This window comes from Artibeus jamaicensis, unplaced genomic scaffold (assembly GCF_021234435.1).
Source record: "Artibeus jamaicensis isolate MK-2021 breed Jamaican fruit bat unplaced genomic scaffold, CSHL_Jam_final contig_477, whole genome shotgun sequence".
Taxonomy (NCBI): domain Eukaryota; kingdom Metazoa; phylum Chordata; class Mammalia; order Chiroptera; family Phyllostomidae; genus Artibeus; species Artibeus jamaicensis.
Genome location: NW_026521854.1, coordinates 6,753,276 through 6,766,789, shown reverse-complemented (window position 1 = coordinate 6,766,789; position 13,514 = coordinate 6,753,276). Strand labels below are relative to the sequence as shown.

At 51.1% G+C, this 13,514-nt stretch overlaps 1 protein-coding gene across 9 annotated transcripts in view; it reads left to right on the top strand.

Annotated features, from left to right (window-relative positions):
* Nucleotides 1-4,162: 4,162 nt before the first annotated feature.
* Nucleotides 4,163-13,514, top strand: part of CRTC1 (CREB regulated transcription coactivator 1) — a 59,318-nt gene continuing 49,966 nt past the window's right edge. For 5 of the 9 annotated variants that reach the window (XM_037142084.2, XM_037142088.2, XM_037142087.2 and 2 more), the window contains exon 1: nt 4,220-4,307. Coding sequence is in view for 4 of the 9 variants with exons in the window: in XM_037142089.2 (XP_036997984.1) it covers nt 4,182-4,307 (126 nt within the window). In the remaining 5 variants the exon portion in view is untranslated. Of the gene's footprint in view, nt 4,308-13,514 lie in introns of all 9 variants that reach the window. The other 4 variants (XM_037142089.2, XM_037142090.2, XM_037142085.2 and 1 more) reach the window with 1 other exon arrangement.

The window sequence follows — 13,514 nt, the reverse complement described above, 5'->3', positions numbered from 1 at the left end:
CTTTACTAGCATTATCTTTTTAATCTTCCTAAGAATCAGCCATGAGGATCACCACTGTTCCCATTTAACATGGGAGGGCAACGAAGTTCAGAGAGGTGAAGTCACTTTTCTGTTGTCACACAGCTGTACAATCAGCAGGGTCTGGGCCATGTAGAACACTCAACAGTTTAGGTTTTTATTTAGCTTGTATTTAGAGGCTTTCTGTCTGGATGCAGGGGAAAGGGCATTCTAGACAGAAAGCCTGAGCAAAGGCCCTGAGGCAGGATGCAGCAAGGCTGGAGTGGAGGACCTGAGAAAGGGAAGGATGGAAGATAATGCTGGGGTAACTGGCACGGAACAAAGGGAGCCAGGCAGATCTATGGAGTAGATGAGAGAAAACTAAATCCTGGAGGCAACAGGAAATGGCTTATAAGGCCTCATCTCTTGGCTTACACTTGGATGCACTCTGCAACTAAAGCAGAGCTATTCAACAATTAGACACTCCCATCCTCTTTGGGTCAGGACTGGCTGGAGAAGGACCCAGGTCTTGGTGAGCCTAGGCCGAGGAACATAGTTCTCCTCAGGGGTCAGTATGGGTTTTCTGGAGGAGGCATGAATAGGAGTTCCCAGGCAGAGAATGATTCATTTAACAGGCACTTCTTAATTACCTCTCTGTGTCCAGTCTTGTGTTAGCTCTGAGGACCCAGGAAAACAGAATGAACGAATATAATATGAAGCCTAAAGTGCTCAGAATCTTTAATGGATAGAGAATAAGCCTTAAAAGTAGGGAACTGGGTATGTCTGTGTCCTGTCTGCATCGCTTAGGGAACTCTAGCCCTGCAGTGTTTGGGGAGGGTGAATACACTTTCAGTTTTTGATCTCGGCTCAGGGGAGCAAACAGAACCCTGGAAGCTGCTGCCTTCAGAGAGTGGGATGTTCCCTGGTCATGGGACACACACAGTGGCACACTTCAGATAGGGCCCTCAGGGAAGGTCTCTCAGAGGAGGGGCCTGAAAGATGAGAAGGTGCCAGCCATGGAAGGATCTGGGGGAAGAGCAGTCCGGGAAGAATCAGCAGTACGTGCAAAGATCTGGAGGTAGAAGAGTAAGGAAGCAGGAGCAGCTGCGGTGAGGGGCCAGGGAGAGGGGCAAGAACCATGTGAGCAACTAGGAGGAGGGCAGATTTTTTCCTAAGTGCAGTGGGCATCGTGAGATCCACCCCAGTTTACAAAGACCATGGGCTGCTCCAAGAAGTCCCTCCCAGGTCAACTGGGTGGCAGCAGCTTTCTCTGATAAACTAAGAAAGTGAAAATGTCAGGGTTGACTCTTCCTGAGTCACCAGATGCCTCAGGCTTGCCCTCCTCGGTGGAGTAGGAGGAAGGCTTGGGTCAAGGTCCAGCCATTGTGCAATGAGTAGGGCTGATGGCTTCCTCTGACTCATCATTAGGATTTAGGATGGATCTTGTCACTGCTGGGGTGAGGAATGAATGAGGGTGAACAGAGCCAGCACTGGTATCTCACCTCTGCCCTGGGAGCACAGCCCCTTTTTGTGACCTGATAACCCTGCCATCCCCCAAATCTTGTCTCCACTTTCTGTTCCCCAGAAACCAGCTATGTGCAGGTGTTTGGAAGTGATCAAGGTAACCAGCATTTTTTGAGCGCCGATGAGCCAGGACTTGCCTCATGTTAATCTCATTCAAACCTTACAAAACCCAGTACAGAGAAGGAAGCTGAGCTCTGCTCTCAGTCCTGAATTCTAGTTCTGGGTCTGGCACTTCACTTGCTACTGCAGTTGACATCTGTGTGCTCTGTCTCTATTTCTCCACTCTGTAGGATGCCCAGCCCTACACTTGACTCCTAGAAGCTGCAGTCTGAGTTAATGCCAGGGACAGAAAAGGAACTTCAAATCAACTTCACCAAAAAAAGAGAATAAATTATTGGCTGACATAACTGAAAAGGCAGGGCTGTCTATCTTTGGGCATGGCTGGATCCAGGAGCTCAGATAGTATCTCTCTCTCTCTCTGCCTTTGCCTCTGTTCACTCTCTTGGCCTATCTCTCTTCAAGTAGTGACCTCTGACACTGGAGGCTTGTGTTATCCTTCAAATCAGCCACCCAAGCAAAGAGGGTGCTTCTCTTTCCAACATACTGTTGATTCTTCCCAGACCGCTCTTCCCCCAGATCCTTCCATGGCTGGCACCTTCTCGTCTTTCAGGCCCCTCTGAGAGACCTTCCCTGAGGGCCCTACCTGAAGTGTGCCACTGTGTGTGTCCCATGACCAGGAACATCCCACTCTCTGAAGGCAGCAGCTTCCAGGGTTCTGTTTGCTCCCCTGAGCTGAGATCAAAAATTGAAAGTGTATTCAAGCAAAAATTCCAGAATTGCATTTCATTGAGCAGATTGGGTCACATGCCTTCCCTGAACCAACGGTGAAGGTCACAGCAGTGGGCTCTGCTGATTGTCCAAGTCTTTCTACTTGGGAAGAGGTGTTTGTAGGGAAAAGGAGTTGGTGAGACCAGGCCTGTCCACATTTCTTGGACTGAAAGTCAGAATGAGTGTTTCCTGTAGGGCAGTTGTTTCTTGCCACCCAAATGGGGGGCAGATGCTTGTTAGGCGAAAATGCTAGAGTCCATGAAAGTTCCCAAAACCACATGAACAAAAAGAATAAATGGAGCAGTGGAAGTGCCCAGGACACTCCAACTTAAAATCTATGTATGTATATACATTTAATATAAAAATTTCCTTAAACAGTTGGAAAGTGGGACTAAAAGTCTATCTGGAAAAAGATGTTGTCCTCTTACGGTCTCCACTTGTGTTCCCCCTCAGCCATCCCTGGCCCTAGTAAAACAAATATTGTTTTGTAAAATTACAGCTGCCTCGCACTCCCCTGGCTGCCCTTCCTGGCTTCTCCCTGTCCATGCCCTAGAATCCCTAGGGTATCCCGAATATAAACTTTTGATATTGGTGGTTGGGATCCCCTTGCTTAGGGAGGAACTGCTGGGTATCAGACAGTACTCCTTTTGCTTCCCTGGGTCATCCCTTTGTCGCCTGGGAGATTCTACTATCCCATTCACTGATGGGTCTGAGTGGGATTTCTGGACCTTTCCTTTAGCATCTCATGGCAAAAAATAGGATCCTTGAGCAAGGCTGGGCTGGAGAAATTCACAGAGAGGAGGCTGAAGCTCTATAGTTCTGGTTCTTTGGGCTTGAGGATCCAGAGAATAGGAACTGGTACAATGTGAGGTGGTAGGGAAAGAAAGGTATTAAGGATGCACAGGTTTTTGGACTGGGGCTGCTCACAAACCTCAGGCTTCAGTTCAAATGCTCCCCCTTCCTTGATGGTGCTGATGGTGGGAAGCTTCCTCCCTAACATCACCACTTTCCTGCCAGCCCATCACTGAATTCTTTTTTAAAATAAAAAAAAATAATTTATTTTCCAATTTCGGTGGATATACATCATACTAATTTCAGGTGTACAACGTAGTGATTAGACATTTATATACCTTATGAAGTGTTCATCCTGGTAAGTTCCGACCCAGCACCCCCCAACCCTTCTCCCATCACTGAATTATTTTCCCCATTACATTTATCTCCTCCTGAAACGTTCTTGGGTCAGTCTGTTCATGGATTATGTCTGACCCCTCCCACACTGTGCACCCCCTGAGGGCAGGGACCACGTCTGCCTGGCACATTGACTCTCAATAAATAGTTGTTCAGTCAATGAATGCGGGGATGAGCAACGTCCTGGACTAATCGCAAAGCTGAACTGGCCTGAACCAAGGCTCAGATTCAGGATGCTCCCTGTCCTTGGAGGATCTGACCCCATCCCTGTAAATTGGAGGGGTTTGAGTATGCCTGGCTCCCTCCTGGAAAATGCAGCGCCGGGCCTGTCTTTGGACCCTGCCCAACAGCCAGCAGCCGCTGTCCAGCGAGCCAGGAGGAAGCACACTGCGTCTGCGCCGAAATTTCCTTTTGCTTTCCCTGTGGGCCGGACTGCGCTGGCGGGGCGCGCGCATGCGCTATCATCCCCGCGCTGTGCGCCCCTCCCGTGCGCCTGCGTCTCTCTCAGACTGCTACCGCGCTTGCGCACATCCCGCCGCCCGCGGGCCTGGCTGGCGCCTGCGTGGTGGCACTGGCAAGTGGCGGCGGGGGGGCGGGGGTGAGGAGGTGGAGGAGGAGGAGGAGGAGGAGGTGGCGGCGAGAAGATGGCGACTTCGAACAATCCGCGGAAATTTAGCGAGAAGATCGCGCTGCACAACCAGAAGCAGGCAGAAGAGACGGCGGCTTTCGAGGAGGTCATGAAGGACCTGAGCCTGACGCGGGCTGCGCGGGTGAGGGGGCTGCCGCGCCCACCCCTCAGGGCCAAGAGGGAGGAGGAGAAGGCGCGTGTCCAGCGCGTGCACGGGGCGGGGGCGCGCGGCGGGGGCGGGGCGCGCGGCGGGGCGGGGCTTGGCCCGGCCGGAGGGGACAGGTGTCCCCACTCTCTCAGCATCGTGGGCGGAATTGGTGCCCCACATCATCGGTACCTGGTGGCGGACAGGTGCCTTCACATCGTTACTACCTGGAGGGCCAGGGGCCTCCATGTTATTAGTACATCATTGTTACCTAATGGGGGACAGTAGTCCCAACATCATTGCTACCTGCTGAAGACAGGTGCCCCCGCATCACTGCTACCTGGAGGGTCAGGGACCGCTATCATTACCACCTGGAGGTAGCAGGTGCCACTAGATTGTAACCTGACAGTGACAGGTGTTTTCACATCATTGTTACCTGAGGGGGACAGGTGGCCCCATGTTACTGCTACCTAGGGGAGACAGGATGACACTGAGGTATATGAACTGGATGTCTCTTGAAAGCATCACTGGTACCTGGGGATGAGTGACAGGTGCTCCCACATCATTGCTACTTGAGGGGACAAGTAACTCCACATGTTGCTACCTGAAGGGACAAGTGTCTACATCATTGGTGTCTGTGCCTCATTTTCTGGGTGTTGGCAGGAGGACATGTGCCTCCACCTGCAGATCTGAGGTGGAATAGACCTTTAGAAAACCTGAGGGTAAGGTCAGATGCCCTCCCCTGTGAAGCCCTTAAGGGGTCAGGAAGGCAGATGTGCTCAGTCCTGGAGCTTCAAGTGGAGAGCGCTGCCTCTTCCCCATGCAGCTTATATGGTGGGCACCAGGTGATGTTCCTTCCACTGGGACAAAGGAACAGGGTGGAGAAACAGATTTCCTCAGGCGGTTGGCTGGGTCTGGTGTGGAGAGACAGGCTTGGTTATGTGCTAACCTGATCTGGGAATCTGCTATGGCCCTGGAGCATGAGCTGGGTTGGGGCTGATGTTGGTGGCCTGGCTTTTTCCCTGGACCTCGGCTCTCTGGCTCTGTGATCACAACAAAGTACGGAGCTCCCCAGGCCTTGTCTTTCTTTGTGAAGTGTGTCTAGCAAGCCCTTCCTTGTGGACCAGGAGGCAAGCATGCTTTGCACAGGTATTGGTAATGTCTTCTGTGCTCCTGCAGAGCAGTGCAACACCCACCCTGCACGTTGGGGCCTCAGAGAGGGTTTCACATCCACATTGTTGCTCTCTGGGTTTGGCTACTGATTTGACCATCCCAAGCAGACCTACCTCTGTGACTTCAGCTTCAGTCTGATTTTTCAGGTGGAATTTTCAGATCACGTTATTTTTTAAATAGTTGCCTGTTTCTCTGTGAGATCATGACATTATAGACTAGAATGAGTGTCTTCATTTCTGTTCATTTATTTGGCACATATTGATCAGGTGCTCACTGTCAGTCAGGTGCTGCTTGTCCCTGCTCCAGCAGCTCATGTTCTAGCCCAGGAAATAGAGGGAGAGAAGTTGGTGAATGAATGAATGAAAGTGAGCAACTGGAGTGACACTGTAAGTCAGGGCTTCAGAGGGCAAGAATGTCTATGTCATCTTGTCTCTAGCATGTACTGTATGCCAGCACACAATTGGTGTCAAATATATGCAGTATGACAGGAAGAAGGGGGATGTGTGAAGTTCATGGCTGTCTTCGTGATTGGAGATCCTGTTTCTGCCTTGGGGTTGGGCATGGATTATTGTTGTTGAAAAGGTTCTTTAACAGCCTGTTTATACACTTGTATGCTTGTTTAAAGTGTACAATTCATTGGTTTTTAGTGTATTTACAGAGTTGTACAACCATCACCACTGTCTAATCCCAAAACATTTTCATCTCCCCCAGCTCCTGGCAACCACCAATCTGCTTTCTGTCTCTATGGATTTACCTAATATTCGGGATCATAAACTATGTGACATGTTGGGATTGCCTTCTTTCACTCAGCGTGATGTTTTCAAGGTTCATCCATGTTGAAGCATGAATCAGACTTTATTCTTTTTTATGGCTGAATAATATTCCACTGTATGATGGACCGCATTTTGTTTTTCTGTTCATCCATTAATAGATTTAAAAAAGATTTTTCAGACACAGAGACAGCAGTTCTCTCAGCCCTGGTAACCATTTCACATCTCCTCTCTCCCTCTCTCTCTTTTGCCTTCCTTTACTTCAGGATTTGGGGAGGTGGGGTGGGCGTGGTCTCTGAGCAGAGATGAGTTTATACTGGATTTTAGAGATGGAGCAGTGTTCTCTGCTGGGGGCATTTCTAGCCCTCAAGGGGCATATGGCAATGACCAGAGACATTTTTGGCTTTGGTTATCGTGACTGGGGGGTGGGGGTGCTACTGGTGCCTGGTGGGTAGAGGACAAGGATGCTGTTCACCACCCCATGGACAGACCTCACCACGGAGAATGAGTGATCTGGCCCCAGTGTCAGCAGTGCAGAGGACCAAAAACCTTCAGTTTGGAGAGAACAGAGTGGGCAGGGTACAGCCCTTGTGCCTGGGCAGATAGAATTCAAAGCTCTGCCCCTACTTTCATGACTGGGCCACCTGGACAGGCTGATGACTTTTTTCTTACCTGGGACCAGGAGTAACAACCTTGCTCCCAATCCGTTTGGCCATTGCCTGTGGCAAGTGGCTTATCTGTAGTGCCTGCTGCAGGTGAGTAAACGCACTTAATTCAGGCTCCTGTCTTGTCCTCACTCTGTGGCTGCAGCCTTCCCTCACTGCCTCTCTCTGCAGTACACACTAGGGTTTCGCCTGCACATACTAACAGATGGGGCATGGCCCTGTTGGTAGCTGCTCCTCTCCCATGAATTCTGAAGGACAGCTTGCCCACTGCTGGAGTGGGCAGGGCCACTCGTGTTTCTGTCTGTCTGCTCACGGTCCTCAGTGGTGATGGACATGCCCGCAGTGCTTTCTTCTGTGAAAGGCCATTCAGCATGATGAGTGAATCAACTCTGCCACCTTCCTGTGAAGCAGGGGCATGAGGGCCAGGTTGGGTGAGGGGACAGGGTGTGATGTCAGGGAGATCACTTTCATGTTGAGGGTGTATGAGTGTTTCTCTACCGTTCTCAGACTTGGGTAGTGTGATGTGCAGGGAGGGGCTGTGGCGCTTTGCTGTGTGACTTTGAGCAGGTTTTTAACTCGTTGAGTCCTCACCTCTAAAGTTGATGTAACTTGTTCATTCCACATAATAACATTTTTTTAAAAGGTTTTATTTATTGTTAGAGAGAGAAGGGAGGGAGAAAGAGAGGGAGAGAAACATTAGTTGTTTTCCTGTTGTTTGCCCCCAAATGGGGACCTGGCCTGCAAACTTAGGCATGTGCCCTGACAGAAAATCGAATTGGCAACCTTTTGGTTTGCAGGCCCACGCTCAACCCACTGAGTCATACCAGTGAGGGTTAATAACATTTTTGATTGTCCAGCATGTTCCAGGGATTATGATGGGTGCAATAATGCAGCATACAGAGCATACAAGGGCTGTGCTTTTGGGAAGTTGGCGTGGTTTTAACAGGAGAGAATTGCTGCAAATGAATGAAACACAGGCTCTCAGAAGAGGCAAGGTGATGTGGCCTGACTGGCTGGGGGGGGCAACACCTGGAGAATGAGACAGAGCCCTCCTTTCAAGGCAAGAGTACTCTGTGTGTGGGACAAGCAGGTGCAGGGCCCCGAGGTGGGGAGGGCGTGGCAAAGTTGAAGACAAGTCAGAGGCTGGAGAGGCTGGCTTGTGGAGAGAGGGTGGGAGAGGCGAAGCTGCAGTGGTTTTGCGAACCCTGGATTCTGCCTGGGAGAGGGGTGTTTGTGATGGTGAGAAGCCTGAGCTGCTTCTTATTTTTGTAACAGCTGTATTGAGATATAATTCCCAACACATTCAACCCACCCATTAAAGTGTACAATGCTATGGTGTTTTAGAACATTTACCATGTTGTGCAACCATTAGCTCTACCTAGTTCCAGAACATTTCCGTCACTCCAAAAGGAAACCACATCCCCATTAGCAGTCACTCACTCCTCACTACCCTAGCCTCTGGCAACCATTAATCTTCTTCCTGTCTCTATGGATTTGCCTCTTCTGAACATTTCATAAGAATGGAATTATACACCATGTGGGCTTCTGTGTCGGACGACTTTTACCTGGTATGATGTTTCAAGGTTCATCCATATTGTGGTATGTTTCAGTTCTTTAGTCCTTTTTGTGGCTGAGTAATATTCCACTGTGTAGATGGACCACATTTTGCTTATCCTTTGTCAGTCAACGGACGTGTGTTGTTTCCACCTTTTGGCTGTTGTGAATAGTGCTGCCATGATAATTCATGTCCAAGTGCTTGTGTAGATGCAGGCCTTCCTTTCCCTTAGGTGTACACCTACGAGTGGAGTTGCTGGGTCATATGGTAACTCTGTTTAACTATTTGAGGGTGCTTTCTATCCTGCAAAGATGGATGTGAGTTGAACTGGTAAGGGGGAAGGCAGCAGACAGTGAGAGGCCACTGCAGTGTCTAGTTTGGAGAGTGGGGGGGGGTATGGCTTGAGCAGAATCAGTGGATTTTGGTGGTATTTCAGCATCAGAGCTGCCAGGATATATGGATAGATTGCATGTGGGGTGTGTTGCTCTCTTGCCCGGGGCTTAGGACACAGGAAGCTATGAGCATCTCAGGGAACAGACCCAGGCCAGAAAAATCCTATGAACAAAACAGTCCATATGGCTCAGCCTGGCTGCAGCTCTGGCTGCATTGAAAGAACAGGGGTGTTCTGGTCGTACTGTGTGATAGGCATATCTCTGCACAGGCTGGGGGAAAGTGCAGTGGTGGCTCAGGTGAGCTAAGCCTGGAGGCTGCCCCCAGTCCTGGCCCTAGTCCTGGCCCCAGTCCTGCCTTTGGCACCATTTGCCTCTGTGCCGGGTGTTCCAAATGTCTGGTACCATCTGTAGCCTCCATGCATGCAGGACTCTGTGAGCTGCTCTGCTGAGAGGTTGGGGAGCTCTCCCCTGCCCCTAGAAGGCCCCCGCATTTTCCTTGTCGTAAGCTGCACACCCTGACCCCCTAAAAATATTTGCCCATGTCCTGACCCCCAGAACCTGTGACTGTGCTTTTTTTGAAAAAAGTCTCTGCAGGTGTAATTAGGGTAATGATCTCAAGATGTGATCATCCTGGATTTAAGGTGGCCCTAAATCCAATGACTGACAACCCTACGAAAAGAGGAAAGGACACAGACACAGGGAAAAGGTCATGTAGTGATGATGGCAGAAACTGGGGTGATGCAGCCACAATCCAAGGATACCTAGAGCCCCAGAAGCCGGAAGAGACAAGGAAAAACTCTTCCCTAGAGCCTTCAGAAGGAGTATGGCCCTGCCAACACCTGTACTTTGGACATCTGGTCTCCAGAGCTGTGAGAGAATAGACTGCTATTGTTTTGCCTGATCCAGGTCATCTGTAATGACAAGCCTGGGATACTCTTCCTCAGGCTGAGACAGAGCCTGCAGAATGCAGGTTCCTTGCGGAAACAATCTTTACGTGGTGGGCCTAGGGGCCATCTGTAGGAGTGCACATCTGTCCTTCTCTGGCTGGCTGACAGGTTGTACCATGTTGCCTTTCGAGGCTTAGGTGGACCCTTCATTCAGCCACCACCAGGAACTAGGTACCTCACGCCACACTGGGTCCAACAGTGATGGTGAACATGCCAGAAAGACAAGAGCAGGAGCCAGGGCCCTGGGGCCCATCAGGAACTGACCAGGAATGTGGCATGATGCGGTGGGGGCATGGGGTGAAGGTTTGAGGTTGTAACCCTGTGGTGAGAGGTCAGGTTTGCCCTCTGCACTCTCAGTTTCTGCCTGGCACCACGTAGCTTTCACCAAACCCCTATTGTTTTTGCTCACTCACCCTCAGAGAGGAGGGGTTCCCTCTTCTCTGTACATATGGGGAAACTGAGGCCCCAGCTGGGAAGAGGCAAAGCTGATGTTCAGGCCCAGGATGAGCACACGTGTTCTGTCCAGAATGAGGAGTTAAAAGCATGAACTTGAACCTTCTGTTGCTTGCAGAGCCATCTTGGACCACTTGGGCCTGTTCTTTTAAGTAACGTTTTATTAGAACACAGCCATGTCCAGTTGCTTACACCTGGTGTATGGCAGAGTTCAACCATTGTGACAGGGACCATGTAGCCTGGAGAGGCAAAAATGCAAGTATTTACCATCTAGCCCAGGGGTGTCAAACTCATTTTCACTGGGGGGCCACATCAGCTTCAGAGTTGCCTTCAAAGGGCTAAATGTAATTTTAGGACTGTATAAATGTAACTACTCCTTAATAGTTAAGCGAGAGCCCAGCACTGCCACTGGGTAGAAATAAGGTGCCAGGCTGGATGAAACAAGGTGGAGGGCCAGATTTGGCCCACGGGTCTTGTGTTTGCCGCCTGTTATCTAGCCCTTTACAGAAGGTGTTTCCCTTGGTCAATGGGTCTCACCTGCAGTTTGAGATCCACTGACCTAGAGCATCATGGAAGATTGGGTCTGCTTTCGGGGGCCTCTGAACCATCTGGTAGCTGAAGGATGCAGGCTCCGCCAAGATTTTGCTTCTGTAGGTTCAATGTGGGGGGCCTGAATTCTGAGTGGGGGTCCAGGGCCCTGCCACGCAGGCCTTGCTGGGAGGCCTGGACACTGGAGTCACCATGGCTGTGCAAGGTGAAGGTCCGCCTCAGTCAGGGGGTGAGCAGGCTGTTTGGCCCTCGGTTGGTGGCACAGTGGTGGTCATTGTTGGTTCATACAGCCAGAGCGGGTGTTTGCTATCACTGTCCCCAAGCTGGCTCGGGGTACAGCCTCTGGTGACTCTTGTTCATGCAGTGAGCCTTCTGGCCCTGGTCCGGTTAATTGTGTTACACTGCCAGGCTGTTCTAGGCATTATGGAAGGCTCCATTGGCCTTTCTCTGTTGTTCTCTGCACTGGAGGGTTCCTGGTTTGGGCTCAGGGCCTGTGGCTTCCTTCAGTGCGGCTCCAGTGAGGGGAGGTGACACCCTCAGAGCCTGGGATTGTTTTTGGTGCTGAGGATTTCTTCTTAAATGGGACTGGGAAATGCCATTCAGAGGTCAGGTGTGGGGTCTGGCTTGCGGGGTACTGGCCTGAGTGCAGTCCTGGGGGAGCATCATAAATGTGTGTTTCCTGCTGATTCTGACCTCTGGGGACACTTGTAAGCACCTGGGGACATTTTTGGTTGTCATGACTTGGGTGGAGTGGTGACAAGGGATACAGCTCAACACCCTGCAGTGCCCAGGATGGCCCTACCCCAGAGAACAAGCTGGCAGCACTAGCCCTGCACTGTGTCCCTCTGTATGCTGGAATTATGCAGGTACAGATGGGTGGGTGGAGGTCCCTGTTGCCATGAGACTTGTGTTAACAACCCTAGAAGCTGATGGCATCCTCCCTGGTTTACAGAGGGGGAGACCAAGGCTCAGAGAGCATTGGAGGGGGAGCCGGGGTTGTACCTGGGCTGGACTAACCCAGTGGTTGTTGGTATTCTCCAGTCCATTTGGTTTGGGGAGTTTGCCAGCTGGTTAGGGTGGGGCTTAGGCTGCTGGAACCCTGTACACTGAGGAACTGTTCAAGGAGCAGGCTGTGTGGGCAGAGATCTAGGAGGGAAGTGGTTGTGTGGTAGAGGGCCCTGGGACAGGCCCTGCATGTGGGTGATGGGGAGCCATGGAGGGTTCCAATAGAATAGCAACGTGAGTGACTAGAGGTGCTAGAGCCCACGTGGGTGTACCCTGTGGGTTGTTGCAGTGACCTGGAGGAGGAGCCTGTTGCTTCCCCTGTTGCCCAGATGAGAAGTTGAGGCATGAGAAGTCCCATGGTTCATGGTGTGTGGAGGTACTGTGTCTGAATCTGGGGCTTGTGTAATTCTTAATGTGACCATAGATGAGCATGCCTTACACTGAATTTGTTTGTAGCTGTTGGTCGAGGACCTTGGAGTTTGTCTCTGGTGTTTTACAAACCAGATATGTATTGTGTTCATTCCGTGCATGCAAGTAGCCAGGTACAGGGTGGGCATAGCAGCTTGGGGTGGCCAACAGTGAGGACAGAGGGAAGCTGATTTGGGGCATTTAGGGGTTAATAATAACAGCATTTATTGGGAGGTGAGGAAGGGAGGCCAGGTGGGGGCCCCTGGCTTCGACGGGGGACCTGTAGATAAAGGAGCAAGGATAAAAGAGACCCACCTCACTTTGGAGCTTGTAGGGTGGCACAGCCCTTTGTTTCTGGCCAGGGTGTCTCTGATTCCCTCTTTTCCCCTCGCTCTGTCACCATGTCCAGCCAGGCCCCTGGGCAGAGGTGGGTACCTTGCTCTGGTGGGGCAGGGCTGTGGTGCCACCAGCAGGGTGGGAGTTCATGTTCACAAACAAGGAAGCCACCAAATGCCTCGTGGTCCAAGGACCTGGAGAATCAATATTTTATTATTTGTCAGATGGAAATGAACTGTGGTCAGGGCCTCTTCCTTAGGGAGCTTAGATAGGCATGGAGGATTGTGCAGCACCTGGTGCCCGGCAGGGCCATGTGGCAGGCTTCTCCTTGCTTCCTCCTGGGTGAGTTTAAACCCAGAGGTCTCCTCTGGGCTTTGCTCCCTCTATGTTTGGGAGTCACAGTGGTCTCTACCTCACTCATTGGACTGTGGTGATACTTAGATGGGTTAGCCCATGTAGCATGTCCAAAATGGGGCCCAGCGCACAGATGTTCATTGTGTGCTTGCTGCTGAAATTTTGGAGGCATGTGCACTGCCAGCACAAGGCAGGTGGCACTTCGTGGGCACTGGGTGGGCATATAGCAGGCATTCAGCAGGTGCTTTGCAGATGCTCAGCAGGTACACATGTATTCAGCAGGTACTTGGTGGGCATGCAGCAGGCACACGTGTAGTCAGCAAGCATCCAGTAGGTATACAGCAGGCACAAGGGTATAGTCAACAGACACTGAGCAGGTTCATAGTGGGCATTTAGCAGACACTAAGCAGACAGTGGACAGTGACTTCCCTGGGGGCAGTCCGGCCTCCCATTCACTCTAGAATCTCTTTGGTTTCCCACTACACTGTCAGGTTTCCCACATAAGCATCAGGAGTATGGCATAGGGTCCTGTTCTCCATCTGGGAGAGTAAATCAGGCAGCTGCTGAGGGCACAGAGGCAGGTGGAGAGCATGATGG